Raw genomic sequence first — 20,013 nt, forward strand, 5'->3', positions numbered from 1 at the left:
TAAATGCAAATATACTTGATATTTGGCATTAAAATGATGTGCTCTAGAAACGTCATGAATAAGAAAATTTTGTTTTAAAATTATTCTTTACTGATATTTTAATGAAATTAATATATAACACTGAATTGATATATGAAGCAATTTTTCATTTAAGATGATTTGGAAGCATATTAAAAAAAGTTATTTGACTGGCAACAAGTTTTACATTAATTTAAAAAATCCATATTATTACTTGTTATTATTAGACCACTAATTTTTCTTGTATTATGATTTTGGGGAAATCACTATATAACAAATAATAAAAATTTGAAAAATGATATCTCGAGAGTGATGTAATTTTGTCTTTAACAAACTAACTCCTCATTTTGTTCTGGATGCTATTAATGAACTGAGCTATTAGAGAATGTGGCCATTATATTAAAAAGCTGTTAAGTATTTAATTGAATATTTTGCCTTAAAATTAACAATATCCTAACTGATTGAAAAAAGGACCTGTTGGAATCTTTACAAACTGGTAACTCATTAGAGTTGATGTTATGGGCCAGAACCTGAAACAAGGTACTAAGAAGAACTAATTGATACAATGCTTGTGTTCACACCTTTACTCATTGGAGTTCACAAGTATGGGAGATTCACAAAGTAAACTTTGTAACTTTGTGAATTCATACCTCCCTTGGGTGTGCCTCCAGAAGGAGGAGTCAACCTTTGGGAAATCATATATAAAGAGGCTCTTAGCTTCAGGTGATTTAGTTACTTCGGGTTAGAGAGCCAGAAGCCCTCTCTCGGAGGCAAGACAGATTCAATCAACTTGGAGCTGAATCTGAGGCTGAAGAAAGCAGAGGCAGAAGCAAAGGACAAAGCTGCAAGAGCTCTTGGAACCAAGCAGAGAGATAGGCCTCTATGCTAACTGGGCTATATTGGAGACAATAAAAGATCTGAACTTTTATCACTTGGCTGCATTTGAGGTAATTATTGATCTGAACTGATACTAAGTCTGCCTCCAGAAAACCTCCCTGAGAAACCTGCTCTCTCAGAGAGAACCATTATATTATTTTAAAGAAGAATAGAAATACCAACAAGCACCAGAGACCTTTTTTCCTTTGCATGTGAAGTTCTTTGGGTATTTATCAGTTTTTTTTTTTTTTTTTTTTTTTGAATCTTCTATTTGGGCAAGGTCAAAAAAAAACTTAGCCTTACTAACAGCCTGGTTGTGAAATTCTACAATATAATGTAGTTTTTAATGAGAATGTAGGACCTCTTGTAGCTGAAGTGAGGGCTGACAAGTTAGTTTTATGAAGAATTTTAAAAAATCTGATAGACTGATTATGAAAATTATACTATATCTGGAGAATGAATTGAAGTTACACCTTTAACTAAATATTAATAAACCCCGTATGAAAAGATTGTATTTGTTTGCCTTGGAGGTTACTATGTAATTCCTTTAAAAAAATGGATATCCATCAGCATGGAAGTTTATACTGGCCAGTGCTTCCCTGGATTTTAAATGAATTATCAATCAAGTATTCACTGTGTGAAATTAAAGAATGTGACTATTTTCTTAATTTCTAATGACTGATTTCTTTTGTAAGATGTATTTAAAATAAGATCTTGTATATGCTTATTGTTATCTGTTGCTACAAGAAAGAAATGATAATGACTGTACCTAATCCTAAAATGTTATTAATGAAGCTTTGATATCTGAGGCAAGCATTCTTGGGATTATATTTTGAAACTGTTTGGAATTTTTATTTCAAGAATGATTACCTGAATCATCTTGTTAATCATTCAAGGGAAATGTCATATGCTACTCAAAGGGAGTGTGATTCCAGAAGTGCTATAGGTTGATGTCTGTTCCTAGAAAGGTTGAGGGAATTGCAAATGTGTTGGCATGAGCCTCTTGACTTAGCTTCCCCATTGTGCTATTTCTTTTCTGAAGAGACAGTCTTGATCATTTAAAAAATATATATAACCATATCTTCCTTTTTCTTTTCATAGCAAACTTCTATCACCAGGATAGATGAACTATAAATGTGTTGTGGTTTTTTGTTTTTGTTTTTAAATGTTGAATATTATTGCATCTCTGAGTTACTATATTAGGATGCAAGTAAAAAAGACCTTAATTTTTAAATTTTATTATTTTGAATTTATGGTCACTTTGTTTCAACTTCAATGGGGAAAATGAGTCAAGAGAATCTTACTATCACATGTATAAGGTCAATGTAGTAAATGCATGTTGAGAAAAGTAACAAGAGTACAATAAGAATTAAGATGGATGGAAATACCCATGATTGGCTTTCAAATATTTCTATTAAGAACAATGATATGATGGGAAAAGCTATCTACATCCAAAGAAGGAACTATAGAGTCAGATACTGATTGAAGCCTACTATTTTTCACTTTTTTTTTTTTCGTGGCTTTGCTGTTTCTTCTTTCAAAACATGATTAATGTGGAAATATTTAATATGATTACACATGTACATCAGATGGTTTGCCCTCTTGAGGAAAGAAGAGGGAGAAAAATCTGGAATTCAAAATCTTATTAAAAATGAATGTTGGAAATTATCTTTACATGTAAATCATACCATTTACAAATGGTACAAAAGGAAAAAAATATCATTTACAAAAAAAGAATTGGACAAGCAAATATATTCCTAGATTATATGTATCAAATTATATCAATTATATGCTAAATTTTTCACTTTTGATCTTGAAGGTAATTAAGAACAAGACTGAAAAAGTAAAAAAAAAGCACTGAATAGCCTTTAAGTTCAATTGAATATACCTTTAAAAATTTTGGGGGAGGGGATAGGGTTTTACACATAAAATTACATTAATAAAGAAAAATTTTAATTTTTTTGCATTTTGAAGTCTCTGTCTCATAATATTAGAAGGCAGAAGGGCTCATTAAGATCCGTCCTTCAGCTAGGAGATACCATTACCAGATATAAGGTTCTGATAAAAACAGAAAGAGCAAGTGGCACATAAAAACTGAACTCTGAACTTTCGGGGTGAATTATGGGTTTTTAATTTGGTGGTCATATAGCTTGCTGTTGATAAAATTAGCTCCATGATATTTAAACTGGTTTTTAACTATATGAACTAGTTAACCTAAAGAACCCCTAGAAGTGAATTGGAACCAGAGAAGCAGATTAAGCCTATTCCAGAATTTCTAAAGGAAAATATTTCCAAGAAGCCGATGGCTACCTAGATAAGATCCAAGATAAAATAAGCTGATCAAATGGACACTGAATGGGTTACAGGTACAAAGTGGTCAAGGAAACTTTGTTTTTATTCAATATTGATGTTCATAATTTGGTTTACTATTACATCAAGTTTTCCAATGTTCATGTCTGCCTGTAAGAATATATGTATAAGTCCAGTTTAAAATTATGCCGAGAGCAGAAATTAACAGAATTTCCAAGTGAGTGCAGACTTTTCTATGATCAAAATTAATTTTTTATTATTCAGAACTGAGGGCCATTTCTCCTTTAATCTCGATTAACTAAAAGTCTGTTGTCTCCTGTTAATATTAATGTTACCTGACCAAAATCTGACTCACAAAATTAAGTAAGACTGACATTTCTCAGATAAAAGCCAAAGGAGAATCAAAATGATTTTGTGATTTAACTCCCCTGGATAAATGTTGAAGAATTTCCCTGACATGAATCCTGTTGGTTATCTTGGTGACAATGTAAATCTGCCTTTTTGTGAATCCTCTGAATGTAATTTAATCTGTAACATGACTTATATTTCTTTCCTTAATAATTTCTGTTTGAAAATATGATTCCATTTAATTAAATTTGTTCAACTTTTATGATATTGAAGAAAGCATGGAATTATGCATCTATCTTTTCTTTAATTTTTATGGCCTAAGAGTAATATAAATGATTGCAATATGTAAAATAATTACTTATGTCACTCTGATGTAATTTTACCTACCAAGAAGCATTGTCAGAATTCTAGTAAAATTCTAAAATGTACTTTTTAAAGTAAAAAGATCCTGAAAGGGAATAATGATTTCTTTTTTTTTTTAATAATAGCTTTTTATTTTTCAAAAAACATGCAAAGATAGTTTTCAACATTCACCCTTGAAAAACCTTGTGTTCCAAATTTTTCTCCCTTCTCCTTCCTCTAAATAGAAAGCAATCCAATATAGGTTAAACATGCAATTATTTTCAATATATTTCCACATTTATCACTTGTGCAAGAAAAATCAGATTAAAAGGGAGAAAAATGAGAAAGAAAAAAAAAAAAAAACAAGCAAACAACAATAATAAAGAAGGTGAAATTACTATGTTTGCTCCATATTCAGTACCTATAGTTCTCTCTCTGGATGCAGATGGCTCTCTCCATCACAGGTCTACTGAAATTTCACTGTTGGAAAGAGCCAGGTCCATCACACTTGATCATCACATAATCTTGTTGCTGTGTACAATGTTTTATTGGTTCCACTCATGTCACTTAGCATCAGATCATGTAAGTCTGTCCAGATCTTTCCAAAATCAGCCTACTGATCATTTTTTACAGAACAATAATATTCCATTATGTTCATATGCCATAACTTATTCCACTCTTTTCCAGCTGATGGGCAGCCACTCAGTTTCCAAGGAATAGTGATTTTAATAAGCCAGCATGGCTTTAACAAAAATATAACATGCTAGACCAACTTCATTTCCTTTTTTTTTTTTTTTTAAATAAGGTTATTGTGCTGGTAAATCAGAGAAATTATATAGTTTACCTACATTTTTAACAAAGATCAAGTTTCTCAGGCTATAGTCATGGAGAAGAGGCAGAGATATGGGATAAATAGTATAATAGTTTGGTGAATTTGCAACAAGGCTGAATAGCTACAACCAAAGAGTAATGGCTGAATATCAACTTCAAACAAATGTTGGTATTTTCCAAAGATCTGTACTTGTATATGTGTTGTTCACTATTTTTATCAATGAATTGGATACAGGCATGTATAACAAAATTGCAGCTAAGATAAAGAGAAATAGTTTTTAAAAGTGAATATCAGAGGCAGTTCCAGATGACAAAATATGGACAGATGCAGATAACCGAGAGCATATCTAGAAGGCAATCAGGATGGTGTAAGGCTACACATCCTTAACAGGGGTTAGGAGAAGAGACTGCCACATAGCTTTACAAACAGAGACTGCAGAAAGTCATACTCAGACATAAAAAGTCTTACCTTTTACTTATTCTCAAATGTCAACTCTGTGGCAAGACATGAGATACAAAGTTAGGGCATTTTATGACTAGAAAGAGGAAAAATTGAAACGTGTTTTGACAAGAGAGATAACCAAACAGGTGGTATCAATTAACATTTGTTAAGTACCAGGCACCACTCTGAAGTGTCTGAGATAGAAAGACAAACATGAAATATTCTTATCCCTCAGAAAGTTTACATTTTATTTGGATAGACAAAAAATTTATTGTTTTGTTTGGCCCCAGGAGCCAGAAGTAGATGCAAAAGGTAATAGTTGCAAAGAGATAAATTTAGGCTTGATGTAAGGGAAAACTTCCCAAAAATCAGATCTATAAATAGAATGGATTGTCTTAAGAAGTAATAAATCATTTCTCATTGGAGATATTTAAAGAAAGGGAGAGATTTTTTTCCTGCTACAGACTACATGATCTCTAAATTTCTTTCTAAATAAGAACTTCTCTACAAAATTTTTCATTTATTTCAGTCAATCAATAAATATTCTTTAAGTGCCTATTACGTGTCAGGCACTATGCTAAGCACTGGGGATATAAAATAGGTAAAAAAAAAAAAAAAAAATTGTCCCCGCCCTTTAGGAGCTTCCAATCTAACAAAGGAGATAACATTAAACAAATATTTAGCCAAAAAAATCTGTATTCAGAAGTAACTAACAGAGGAAAGGCACTGGAATTAAAAGGGGTTCAAGAAGGCTTTCTGAAGGTAGGATTTTATTTGATCCTTAAAGTAGCCAGGGATGTCAGTAAGTGAAATGGGAAAGGAAGAATGTTCTTGGCATGGAGGTCAGCCAAAGAAAAATGCCTGGAGGTAAAAGATGGAACATTTTGTTTATGGAACTAGCGAGTAGGACAGCGTCACTGAATCACAGTACATCAAAGAGTATTATGTCAGGTAGTAATATGGTAAAAGACTGTAAAAATAAGAGGCGCTAAGTTATGAAGGGCTTTGAATGCCAATTAATGAATTTTGCATTTGATCCTGGAAGCCAAAGAGAGCTAACATGATCAAACCTGTGTTTTAGAAAAATGATTTCAGTGACTGAATAAAGAATTGGCTAGAATGGGGAGAAACTTGAGGCAGGCAGACTGGAGCAGGATAGATAGATCTGAAAATCATCAGCAGGGTTGATAATTAAATCTATGCGTGCTGATGAGATCAAATGAAGTACTATAGAGGAAAAAAAAAACAGGGCCCATGCCAATGGAGTTCATGGGAGGTGTCTAAGTTTAAGAACTAAGTGGTTAGTTTTTGAGGGGGAATTAATATATGCATGTTTAAGTCCTTAAGTATAAGGGCAAAAATTGGGGAGGATAAAAAAATTGGATCACGTGAATAGCATGAATCTCAAAGGAAGAGAGGAAGGAGAACCTGAAAGTGGCAATGGGGAATAAGGACTATTCCATTTCTTTCACCTTATGCAATAAAGTGAAAAGAGTGTAGTTGCAAACAGTCCCATAAAGGGTGTCCAGGGAAGCCGTGTTGTCTGGAAAGTCAGCTTTCAATAAGAGTTAGTAAACGGAAGGAGTAGGAGAGGGAGTGATTTAAGACAAGGTTTGTTGTCTGTTTAACAAACATTCCAGAAAATACAGTAAGACTGGAAGAAGTTAGGTTGGAACTTCGGGGTGACTTAATTTGGTTTATCAGCATCTTTGAACTATTAGTTATAAAGAAAGAGAGGGTTTTCATTTCTAAAAGCTTTAATGATTTCATTTGTACATATTTTCCTTTTAGACCATCTCCTAAAAATAAAACGGAAAAGTTCATAAATTTAAGTTACTAGGGAATTAAAGGTCCAGTTAGTGGTCATGGAATAAATAAAACCACCAAGTGGGAAGATTGATTATGTTAACTGTAGTCTCATTAGCGCCATGATCCATTTATTAGTTAACCAGCCAAACTCAAAATAAATAGAACACAAATGTTACGTTGGCTGAAACATAAAAAGAATTATATTAAAATCCCAATAATTTATAACTATGAAAATAACATATGAAGTTAGAATTCATTAAACATTTGATATTTACAAGATAGTGGAATAAATGATGGAATAGTTTAGGAAAGACCTATCCTATACTCTTGGAATTATTCAAAGACTAATTTTATTTAGTAGTAGCCTCTGATTACAGAAAGCCTATTCTGATTCCTCCAACTAGCTTCCAATATTTTCTCCATAACCCAGAAATTACTTTGTATTTTTTAACTTTATCTATGTACATATTCTTTCTCTAATAGGATATAAATTCCTTAACAGTAGGGACTTTCTGCCTAGCACTGTGAGGGGCAAAAACCTGCTGATTCAAAAATATTTGTAGGGATTTTGGCTCCATCCCAAAGGTTTAGTTAATTCAAGGACTCACTACAAGACAATATATCTCAGTAATATATCTGTTATGCAACTCTGTACACACTGGGAAGGTTCAAAAACAACCCAAGTCATTCAGGTCCACAAAGTCTACAAAGAACCAAATTAGTTAATGAATTAATTGCACTAAGAGACAGGTAGTTTGATAAGCCTTCTTTAAAATTATGGCTCAGACACGGCCTGGTCATTTAACCTCTCCTAATTGCAACTTCTTCCATTGCAAAATAGGTATTACTTCGGATATCTTTTTTTTTTTTTAAATGATGTTGGGAAAAATTGAAGGAAAAAGAAAAAGAACAGCATAAGTTGAGATGGATGGAAAGTGTCACAGAAGAGATCAACATGAGCTTGGACAGACTTTTGAGAGGGAGTGTAGAAGGGGCAGATATGCTATGGTCCATAAGATCAAGAAGTCAATATAATTGAAAGAATGAACAACATCAAAAGCTATAATTATTACCATGGTATCTTTACTTGCAAAAACAAAAAAACAAAAAAAGCAGTTAAAATCCACAATTCCTCTAGGAAGAAACTCAGACATCTTTTCTTTTATTTAGGTTAGGTTAGGTAATTCTAACAGAATTGGGATGGAAAATGTCAATCACATCCAGAAAGAATTCTGTGTCTCAAGCTTTGTTTTTTTCTTTCTCATGAACACACAAAAAAATTTGTTTTACAAAAATGAATATTGGAAAACTATTTTTACATATATTTCGAAAAATAAAATACCATAAAAAAGTAAAATGCCTATCGCACTAAACTGCTTTAGATTCCATCTCTCTAGAGAACAATACTTGATACTTTGTAGTTGATTAATGCAGAAATACAAAAACAAACAAAATAAACCATCCGTTTCATTTCCTCCTCTGAGTCACAGGATACAAGACCAAGGCAAAACATCGTCTCTTTTCCTAAATGATAGATCTAGAGCTAGACTGGCTCAGATCTTACAGGCAAAGAAAGTGAGGCTTAAATTACAAGTGAACAATTCCAAGGTTACAGTCAGTCAACAAGCATTTTATTAAGCATTTACTAAGCATCAGGCACTAGGCTGGGAAAATAAAGTAAACAGTCCCTGTTCTTAAGGAACTTACAATCTAAAATGCAAACAGGATTCGAGGCATTCAGCATCTGAACTCAAGTCCTCTGGCTTTTCTCCCTTAGGCAACACACTGCGTGTATGAAAAACCCAGCTAAAATGAACATTAATAATGTACACTAACGAGCACAAGAGCCACAGAGGAGGCCGGGACCACCGGGGCGAGGGAGGGGGGAGGTTCGCGCGCACCGTGGGAAGGTCTTCCAAGATTCGCTGGCCTGTGGCCCTCTCTTTCCCTTTCCGAGCTACGCCAATCGGAAAGCAGGCTAGGACGCAAGTTCCCTCCCCCCCGCATGCGTAAGGCTCTGTGTCCACATAACTATGCTCGATCATGGGAGATTAAAGGGAACTAAACCTCTAACCCCAGGTACAACGCTGCCCCCCCAACCCCAAAACGGCAAAGCCCTCTCCTTCTCCCTAACTATGGAGAAGGCAAGCGTGTTTACCCGTAGGCGGCTGCAGCCACGGCTCGGGGCTTTAGCCAGGAGACGAGGAGCCGCAGCCGAAGAGAGGCCCGGTTAATCACTGCCGCCATGTCTGAGCCAGATTCTGCTTAAAACGCATGCGCATGACACCTCCTCCCAACTGGTCTCTACTCCGCCCCCGTCTGGCTGTCAAGACAGGAGACTGCAGGAGACATCCCGTATTCCTCAACACTTCCAGTACAAAACTAGTCTAAACGTAAGCCCGCCCAGTTAGACAAGTTGCAAAGAGGTTGGCCTGTCTCGGAGTTTGGCCTTTGCGGACTGGCTTTTTTTTTTTTTTTTTAATCCCCCTTTTTTTGTTCCCCGCTAAGTGACGGCCATTACCTTCCATCCGGGACCTTTTGAAAGCTTTTTTATTCTAGCTCATTAACATATTAATCTCTTTATTCATGACCACCGGAAGGAAAAGAATGAGCAGGAAACGGGAGGGGCACTTCCGTCGACTTCCAGACTCTTAACCTTAGACGTTCTTTTCACGCCCGTCTTTTTTCCGGGAAAGAATTTTCGAAGAGAAAGGTGTTTGTGACTGTATACTTGCACTGTTAAATAGAATAAGCGCACTAAGAATTTTTCACTCAGCTAAGGGGACTAGGATACTAGTTTGATAAAAAGCGAGTATGTTGCAAATGAGAAGCAGCTTGGTGAAGTAGATGGAGCCGGCCTTGGGTTAGGACTCCTTGAGCCCAAGTCCTGCCTCCGAGATTATTGGCTGTGATCTTGAGCAGTCCACTTAATGTCTTTGAGCACGAGACTATACTTAAGTTACTGAATTGGTGCCTATCTGTATGAGTGAAAGATATTTCCCCTGCTGAAATCGGGGGCTTCTGTGTATTTGGCCCCCTAAATATTGTTAATATAGGGGAATGATTTTTAGGATCAAATGATTTTGATTTTTACCTCTTTTTTTGGCTAATAATAGCTTTTTTATTTTTCCAACTACATGCAAACATAAGTTTTCAACATATAACCTTATAAAACCTTGTGTTCTATATTTTTCTCTCTCCTCCCTTAGGCAAGTAATACAATAAACGTGTGCAATTATTCTAAACAGCTTTCCATCTTATGCTGCACAAGAAAAATCAGATCAAAAAGAAAAAAAAGAAAGAGGAAAAGAAATCAATAAAAAAGGTTTTTTTGGATGCAGATGGTTCTATCACAAGGCTTTTGGGATTGGTCTGAATGACCTCATTGCTGAAGAGCCTCATCGATCAGTCCATCATCATATATTGATAGTTACATCTTAATTATAGAAAAGACTCTCTTCCCATTAAATTATAGTTATGCAAAAGTCCATCCCAGAACCTGTCCAAGTTCTGGAGAAGAACAGAAATCAGAAATTACATAGATTAGAATACTCCAAACAGCAGAATGAATGAGCTCTCCCATTGGGAACAAAAGATGTCTCAGGTTTTTTAAAATCCATCCCATTTTCAAATTTCTTATAACAATAATATCCCATTACATTTTTATACTATGGCAGAAATTAGGCATGGACTCACACTTAACACTATATACCAAGATAAGATCAAAATGGGTCCATGACCTAGGCATAAAGAACGAGATTATAAATAAATTAGAGGAACATAGGATAGTTTATCTCTCAGACTTGTGGAGGAGAAAGAAATTTGTGACCAAAGATGAACTAGAAACCATTACTGATCACAAAATAGAAATTTTTGATTACATCAAATTAAAAAGCCTTTCTACAAATAAAACTAATGCAAACAAGATTAGAAGGGAAGCAACAAACTGGGAAAACATCTTCACAGTTAAAGGTTCTGATAAAGGCCTCATTTCCAAAATATATAGAGAACTGACTCAAATTTATAAGAAATCAAGCCATTCTCCAATTGATAAATGGTCAAAGGATATGAACAGACAATTTTCAGAGGATGAAATTGAAACTATTACCAATCATGAGTGTTCCAAATCATTATTGATCAGAGAAATGCAAATTAAGACAACTCTGAGATACCACTACACACCTGTCAGATTGGCTAAGATGACAGGAAAAAATAATGATGAATGTTGGAGGGGATGCGGGAAAACTGGGACACTAATGCATTGTTGGAGTTGCGAACGAATCCAACCATTCTGGAGAGCAATCTGGAATTATGCCCCAAAAGTTATCAAACTGTGCATACCCTTTGATCCAGCAGTGTTTCTATTGGGCTTATATCCCAAAGAAATACTAAAGAAGGGAAAGGGACCTGTATGTGCCAAAATGTTTGTTGCAGTCCTGTTTGTAGTGGCTAGAAACTGGAAAATGAATGGATGCCCATCAATTGGAGAATGACTGGGTAAATTGTGGTATATGAATGTTATGGAATATTATTGTTCTGTAAGAAATGACCAGCAGGATGAATACAGAGAGGACTAGCGAGACTTAAATGAACTGATGCTAAGTGAAATGAGCAGAACCAGGAGATCATTATACACTTCGACAACGATATTGTATGAGGACATATTTTGATGGAAGTGGATTTCTTTGACAAAGAGACCTGAGTTTCAATTGATAAATGATGGACAGAAGCAGCTACACCCAAAGAAAGAACACTGGGAAACAAATGTGAACTATCTGCATTTTTGTTTTTCTTCCCGGGTTATTTATACCTTCTGAATCCAATTCTCCCTGTGCAACAAGAGAACTGTTCAGTTCTGCAAACATATATTGTATCTAGGATATACTGCAACATATCTAACATACATAGGACTGCTTGCCATCTAGGGGAGGGGGTGGAGGGAGAGAGGGGAAAAATCGGAACAGAAACGAGTGCAAGGGATAATGTTGTAAAAAAAATTACCCTGGCATGGATTCTGTCAATATAAAGTAATTATTAAATAAAAATTAAAAAAAAACATTTTTATACTATCATTTGTTCATCTATATTTCAAACTGCATGAACCCACTTTGAGCTTTTTGCTAAAACAAATAGTTTTGAACATAAGAATGTCTTGTCTGTATTCTTTCAATGGTCTATTTGTTTTCTCTGTTTCCAATCTCTTCCATTACACTTCCTCTATAATCAATCATCTATACAACCTGCAAAGTAATCTTCACGAGCAAAAGAGTTAAACCAAGAGCTGGGCAGCCAAAAATAATAGTGGGGTCTTTTTAGCTTTTAGTTCCTTTTTAAAGCTTATCTCCCCTTAAATTCTATACCTATACTTCAAGCTACCCAATCAATAAAAAGATTTCTTCTCACAATATGGTTAGCAAATTGGTATTAGTTAAAAATGTTTATTCATGTTGTCCTTTCCAAGTAATTTCCATTACACATTACTACAACTCTAGCTGAAGGAGACTGTCCAAGCCCTCCCACATGATAAAACTGCATCAGTAGAGCATACTAATGTGTTCTATACATGTGCCAAAATAATTTGTAAATTATTTTGTAATTGCAATTATGTAGTTACTGGATGCATTTTGTTAGGTATATTCTCAAAATGCCTATAAGTTTTTTGTTTACTTGTTTTTTTATTTTTTTTATTTTTGAGGGTTTTACTTTTTTTTTTTTTTTTTTGGTTTTTATATTTCTTATGAACATCAAACACAAGTTGAATTACTTTGCAACTACTGACATTTAAACATCAGAATTTCTACTTATAACTTTTCCTCTTGGTTTCTTCTTAATTAAACAATTAAAACAAAAATCTTTACTTCACAAGTAGAAATGATTAAAAAACAAACAAACCCAAATTCCTATATTTAGAACAAGTGATTTTTAATGGGATTTCAGTCAGATCTGGATTCCCAGGTCTTTGAAGAATATATCTATCTCTTAAATAAAAATCTTTCATTACATATTATATGATAGAAGGCATTAAATCTCTATTTGGGTAATTCTCTCATTTGGGAACACTTTTGCTCATTATAGCAATATATTTCTCATTTTATCATTTCTTCAACAGAAACATGTTTTCCAGGTCTACAAGTAAAAAAAAAAAAAAAAAAAAAAAGATATAATCGAATGAAGATGCCAGTTCATCTGGATTTTCTTCTGACAATAGTTTTGGTGTAACCTTCAATGAAAAGTGAATTTCCTCAGTAAAAATTTTTATTTTCCAATCTCCAGTACTTTTGTCTTGGTCATGAAAATATATTTTTTTATTTTCCTAGACATGATTAGAAATTATTTTTACTGTTCTTCTAGCTATTCTTCCAGATTGAGGAAGTACATGCTTCACTGTGGAGGAATTAATGGAGGTCTTTCAGGAAGTCTTTTATTGTTTTCTGATGGCTAATCACAATGTTTTGTAGCAACAGTCTGTCAGTTCCTAGTATGGATTTTCATTTTTGACCATACTTGACTCTGAACTTTAATACAACTAATTTGTTTCATTATGAGTTTGTATAATTATGAAAATGCTTCATTTTCCCACACCAGCAACTGCTGCAGTATCTCATATCACTGAAGTATACTTTTTAATTACTGTAACTTTTTTGTTTTCTTTAATTAATATCCATTCTCTAAAAATCACTTTTAAAAACAGCAAAATAAAATAATTTGTTTATAGTACAAAATCTCGCCTTAGTGTTGTGCCACAGTTCTCTTTAATTGTCCTGACTCAGTTTCCCTAATTGGTTCTGCCTCAGTTTTCCTAAATTGTTCTGCCTGCAAAACCCCTCTCAAGACTGAGGGCCACTGCTCTAAGGTTATAAATTGTTAATGTAAGACTGAAGATAAGGGAAGTTCAGACCTCCTGGCTCCTAATTCCTTCTGTCCTCAAGAACTTATGGCACTACCGGCCTCTAAATATTCCAAAAGATAAGACTTCTGTTTATTCAAATATCCTGACTCTTGTCTAGAAACTTCCTGCTCTTTTCTTTCTGCTTCAAAATCCCATAAAAAATCTGGGATCCTCACATTTGCCACTGGATACTTTGAGACGAGAGTTCTGTCCAGTCAATCAAACTCTCCAATTAATAAAATGTTAAAAACTCTCTAATCTCTATCTTGCCTTAGTTTCTCAGGCATTACATTAGGATGGCAAAGGATCAGTAAAGGTGAGAAAACCAACTCAATTTAGTTTCAACTGGTTGTGATCAGCTTTTCTGAATTAGCCTGGTCTTAAGAGATATAAATGTTACTATTGTTAGCACAAAATGAAACCATTTAAAAATTACTGTTTGTTCCAAATAATTCACATGTAACTGAAAGCTCCTTGAGGGTAAAGACTGTTTCATTTATGTCCTAGCATACAGTAAGTGCCTAATAATATGTTGAATATTTTGATTTTCTTGTACTCTTTATTTCCTAATCTGGTGAGTGTCCTCTTCTTCATTCTGGTCCTATAGAGAAAAGTACCCTATGGCACTAAGCTCACTTTTGTTTTTTGCCTTTTTTATAAATGAAACTTCAAAAACAATATTGTGGGGCCATTTATACTAATATCAGTTAATTTACAATATTAACTACATCATAATACAAGATATGAAGTGCTTTGTAATCTTAAAGAACTAATAGTTGTGGCTTGTTATTTTTTTATTAATAGTGTTTTACTTTCATGAATATTTTAATACGTTTCTCCTGGAAATGTAAGAACACCAAAGTAAGCAAAGAAAAAAAAATTATATATATAGCTAACCTATTTTACAGTTTTTTTCTCTTCTTTTGAGGGGATGAATCATGTATGTATGTATGTATGTATATGTAGGAGGGTATATGTATATGTATATTTGTTTGGGCTTCTTATTCTGTCCAGGAGGCCTTTGTGCAAAATCATCAGCAGTTCTCACAGCTGCTTTAGCCCAGAAACTGTGCCAAAAGAAACCAGTGAGCCCAATGGGCCACTGACATTACCTTATTATTTCAGTCACTGACACTAATTCTGACTTGCTCTTGTGCTACTGTTTTTTTTTTTTTTTTAAGTAAGTATGTACAACATCTTTTTTTAGGTCAGAGATCCCCAATTTTTGGTGAAAATGAACTATTTTTTCATTTCCCTGAAATCTTAAGAGAGAGAAATGAAGGAGAAGAGAGGAGCATTGCTGTCAGGAAAGTTCCTGAGGAGATTGGAGATTAGATGCTATGGAATACTTTCTTCCTGAGCATACTGGCAATTCTTGGTTGAGAGAGAGCCAGTTGTTGATGATAATAATCAATATAGAGCTCTACCAAATAAAGTTTTTAGATCTAGTGGTTGATCCTGGTTAAGGAAATCAATTTTTTCAAGTTAAAGTGATTAGGAGTTCAAGGTCTTCAGTTTGATCCAAGTAAAATTGGTTTTCTTTTACCTTTCCCAACATATATGCTGAACACCTTTTGATCATTGAAATGCCATGACATTATAGTATCTAAAATTTAAAATATCAGGGCAGCTAGATGGTGCAGTGGTTGGAATCAGGAGAACCTGAGTTCAAATTGGCCTTAGCTGTGTGACCCTGGGTAAATCATATAATTCCAACTGCCTCACCAAAAACAAAACAAATCAAAACAAAAAACTAACTAACTAAATAAATATCTGGAAGTGAATTTGACTCTTAAAGTAGTTTGGGTAGCCAGTGCTAGGGGGAAGACTAGTATCTAAATAGCTCATAATCACAGAAAAAATTTTTTAAAAAAATATTGAAAATATGTAAAACTTGATTCTTAGAACATGTCAAGTCCTGTCTCTGACACATTTTTCCCCCCTTTTAATGAGAATCACTCTTTCAGATGATAAATTATACAGCAGTCAAAGATTTGTATTTAGAAAGGGATGGGGTGAATTAAGATTCCAGTAAAAGACGAAGTTCTTGGTAGCCAGGTGGGCACAGGGTAAGTGACTGATGGGAGACAACTTTTGTTGAATTTAAGTGTCCTTAAGTGGGCCTTTATTGCAGTGGGTCCTAGTTAAATTCCCATCATTACTCTATATATATATATCCTAGTTAAATTCCCATCATTACTCTCTCTCTCTCTCTTTATATATATATATAGCAGAATGAGTCTTGAAGCTTATAGTATACTGTGGAGTTAGCTAGTCTCCCGTTGTAACATTTTTGCCAGTTGCTGATGATGTAATTATTCTGAGGTAAGAAGGGAGAGGCATTGACAGAATTATATTGTCCTTATGTGGACCCTTGATGAATTCCACAGTCCAAGATATAAATATCAATTCTTATTCTTTTATTATGTAAAACTCTTCCCTCCCCCTTAATTGCTAGTTCATTTGGCATTTTGCCAGTTTTATGGTTCAAGTTATTTCTCTCTTTCCTCTTGTTAATCATTAATTTCTTTTTGGAACTTAGTATAATAATAAAATTTTTGCTTCTCGATTTGGAGATGGTCCAAGCTATTTCTCTCTTTCCTCTTGTTAATCATTAATTTCTTTTTGGAACTTAGCATAATAATAAAATTTTTGCTTCTCGATTTGGAGATGGTCCAAGCTATACAACAGCAACCCAATATATTTTGAAATCAATCCTAGTACCCTGTCAGCCCTATACTAATGAAATCCATAAATCTGAACTCCCTGCAATTTCATTCTGTTCTTAGTCTCAGTGGGTAAAAGCAGAATGAGTCTTGAAGCTTACAGTATACTGTGGAGTTAGCTAATCTCCCGTTGTAACATTTTTACCAGTTGCTGATGATGTAAATTATGTCCCCTTTAACCTCTGAAACTGCATCCCCCTTTGAGGGGAATTCCTAATTCTCAAACCTTGGGAGGGACCACACCCATTCATGATAAGTAATCTCATTTAATTGGTGATCTTGGCCAGTGGCATAATTACTACCCTCTATTGAATTGGAGATTAGTCCCTTGAACTGCTCCCAGCTCAGGGGAGCCTGGGCAAACCCCAGAAGGCCTGAGAAGACTAATAAAAGAGGACTCTGAAATGTATCTTTGCTAAATCTTAACAGGATTTTGCCAATGATGAATATATTTTCTTCGCAGTGTTAACCCACCTTTGCAATAGTATTGACAGGTCCTTGCCCACTAAGAAGCTGTCTATTTAGAAAGCTGTCCTTTTTAATGCAAATATCCCCTTTTGACACAGACTTTCTCAAGGAATCTAAGACATCACCAGAGGGGATCTCTTATCCTCATTCTCCTACCTCATCACTGATATTTATTAGGTGTAGAACATTTGAATCAAGTCAGACTATATAGTAAAAAATCTCAGATCTTTTTTTTTTTTTTTTAACTACATTTCACCAATGGCAAAGTATGGAGATAAGAGCACAAAACTAAAAGTTTGATTTATATTCTACAGATTTCTTCAGTCAGATTGCTATATTCACTTGAGCAAAATACCAAGCTTTTAGATAAATGGCATATTTGAAGATAAAAGTTTTGTGAAGAGTTGTAAAGTCATTTACCCCTCTCCAAAATTTCTTTTTTCCCTAACCTTTCATTATTCTTAACTTCATCTTTGTTTTTAAAAACTTCAACCTTTTTCTTATTAGTTGGGTTTAAGAAGTTTATACAAGTTTTATCCAGAACATAAACTCTCCTTTTTTAACTTTTACATTATGTCAAATGGCTTAAGACAATTGTTAAAAGAAATCTTCCTTCAGGCCATGCCATGACTGATAAGGCAAACTCCAGAAATAAGAAAAAAGGAGTTTATTGTAGCATATTAAGGCAGTAGAATAGGTTGGCCCCACTTCTGAATTCAAATTACTTTTATAGACAGGAGTAAAAAATTTCAGAGGAAAAATTGATTGGTACACATTTCAAATGAGATGAGGTTGGTGCCACATCAGCTCCTTTCCTATTAAAGCATCATAGGAAGATGAAATTAGTGCTAAGGATTATTGCACATGCAAGCTGCCCTTTTCTGCTGGCTGGCTAGTACTTACCCTGTAGAAAGATGGGATCACTGACTAACTCAGTGGTAATGGATGATGCGGCACAGCCTGAATGCAGTTGGGCTCAGATGACCTCAGAGAACTGTCATTCAGACAGCATACTTTACAATTTTTTGCACTGTTAAAAAGGGCATTTGCACTGATTTCTTTTAATTTATCTCAATCGAGCTAGTCTTGGCTTACAGATTCCAAAATGGTAAGAAGGTCTATTCTCTGGCACTCATAGAGGGCTCTGGCTAGCTTTCCAACAGTGGCGCCCTTGTTGCCTTCCCTCATCAGCCACTTTTGGATCATCTGATAAACCTTTTCTTTCAGTCCATCTCGATCATAGTCATGGTCGATTTCATCAATTTGAGATTCAGTGAAGCCCAACTTCCGCGCGCATTTTTTCCAAATCTTTCCAAGATTGTCTCTTATTGGGTCCAGATGTTTACCAAGCAGACTAGAAGTATTTTCTACCAAAGGAAAAAGAGAAACACCTAGATATAATATTCCAAAAAACAAATTCCTCAGCCTTCTAAAACTAACAATCAAGCTCAGGTCAAGGAAGGAAGCTGGAATGATTGATCTCTAAAGTCCCTTATAGCTTAAATTTAACATTCTAAGATACTCTATGCTAAGGATTTATGTTGGAAGGGAGAAAGGAAATATTTCCAAATTCTCCTTCTTTTAACCCAGAAAAGTGTTGAAAGGGAAAGAAAAATGCTTTTGCTTATTTCTAAGTTATCCTGTATATATTTTGTTTATATGCAGTTTATATTTTATCTCCCCCATTAGACTGGAGTTCCTTAAGAGGGGGGGGCCTTTTTTTTTTGCCTCTATTTGTCTCCCTAGTGTTTAATACAGCACCTAGTACTGAATAGGTACTTCATAAAAGCTAGTTGACTTGACTTTTTCTTTTCTCCCTAACTGAATCAAAGAGGCTTTGACCATTAGTGTCATCCATTCTTTACTGCTTTTTTCCAACCTTGGCTACTATCTTATTCAAAAGATCACAATAGAGAGGAAAATACAGTGAGTATTAGAATTCTATCCGTCTTAAAAGAGAGAAACCTTAAATAATTGGGAAAAGATTTCTTCAAAGAGATATTACCAAATATATGTAGATATTTGGATTCTGGCTCTTGTTGCATATTTGAAGATGTGATTTCAATAGGCAGACTGCTTTCTTCAAAAACCATGTAATTGTTGTTTCCAACCTGAATGCCAGTACTATTGATGAATTTGTAGTTTTCTAAAGAAAAACAAGTTTGGGGAAGCGAGGAAGGAGGGAAAAATAAACAAAGTTAAATAAGTATAATTTTAAAGTAAGTGGGAAAGCACAGCATGGGGAAAAGTCTAATCAACTCAATTTCTCATTTTGTATAACTCTCCCAAAATACAATTACCTATAGGTCAGTATTATGTAACCAAGTTTCCTAGCCCAGTTTCTCAGTAGTTAGATTACTTTTATCATCATTATCTTACTAATTAATACAAGTGAAGTAGAGATGGGAAGGAAAAAACTTAAAAATGTCAGTAAAAACTTAACTTTAAATAATATGTGACATGCTTACCTTGTGAATTTCATTATCTAGTGAATTCTCAACACTTACCCCAGGAATCCCAAATGAAAGCACAAAGAACATTTCAATAGGATTATTTTGCAAAGAACATTATGTTGTACCATCTTTTTAGAGCACCAGCTCTAAAAGTTCTGCAGATACTGACTGGACATTTTGAAAAAGATTCAATATAGGAAGTCTACCACTCCTCATTTACAAATATAAAAATAGAAAGGAAGCCATCTTCTTACAATAGTGTTAAAGCAAAAGATCTTTATACTAAGGCTTTTAAATGCTTTTAAGGATGGCAAAGTATTAAATGCTTTTAAGAATAGCAAAGACAAAGAAAAAAAAAGTTCGAATTGGGAAGCAGGATGGAAAATTGTTTCCAGGAGGCCAAGCTGACTATGAAATAGATATTGTTTCAAAATTTATGCAACTTGGCAGGACTTTAACTATAGCAAATAAATTCTTAGGCAATGTCTTATAGAAAAAAAA

The 20,013-nt window shown here is 34.3% G+C and overlaps 2 protein-coding genes across 7 annotated transcripts in view; both read right to left on the bottom strand.

The window, feature by feature from the left end:
- The window catches only part of BPHL (biphenyl hydrolase like), a 61,363-nt gene extending 52,040 nt beyond the window's left edge, over window positions 1–9,323 (bottom strand). The window contains exon 1 of the mRNA XM_051970768.1: window positions 9,135–9,323. Within this exon, the coding sequence (XP_051826728.1) occupies window positions 9,135–9,223 (89 nt within the window). The 5' untranslated portion in view covers window positions 9,224–9,323. The remainder of the gene's footprint in view (window positions 1–9,134) is intronic.
- An 8,388-nt stretch (window positions 9,324–17,711) lies between these two features.
- RIPK1 (receptor interacting serine/threonine kinase 1) overlaps window positions 17,712–20,013 on the bottom strand; it is a 43,485-nt gene continuing 41,183 nt past the window's right edge. For all 6 annotated transcript variants that reach the window (XM_051970763.1, XM_051970762.1, XM_051970761.1 and 3 more), the window contains 2 exons: window positions 19,065–19,205; window positions 17,712–18,426 (listed from right to left, as the gene is read on the bottom strand). In XM_051970763.1, coding sequence (XP_051826723.1) covers window positions 18,140–18,426; window positions 19,065–19,205 — 428 coding nt within the window. In that variant the 3' untranslated portion in view covers window positions 17,712–18,139. The remainder of the gene's footprint in view (window positions 18,427–19,064; window positions 19,206–20,013) is intronic.

Source organism: Antechinus flavipes, chromosome 1, assembly GCF_016432865.1.
Source record: "Antechinus flavipes isolate AdamAnt ecotype Samford, QLD, Australia chromosome 1, AdamAnt_v2, whole genome shotgun sequence".
Lineage (NCBI taxonomy): Eukaryota > Metazoa > Chordata > Mammalia > Dasyuromorphia > Dasyuridae > Antechinus > Antechinus flavipes.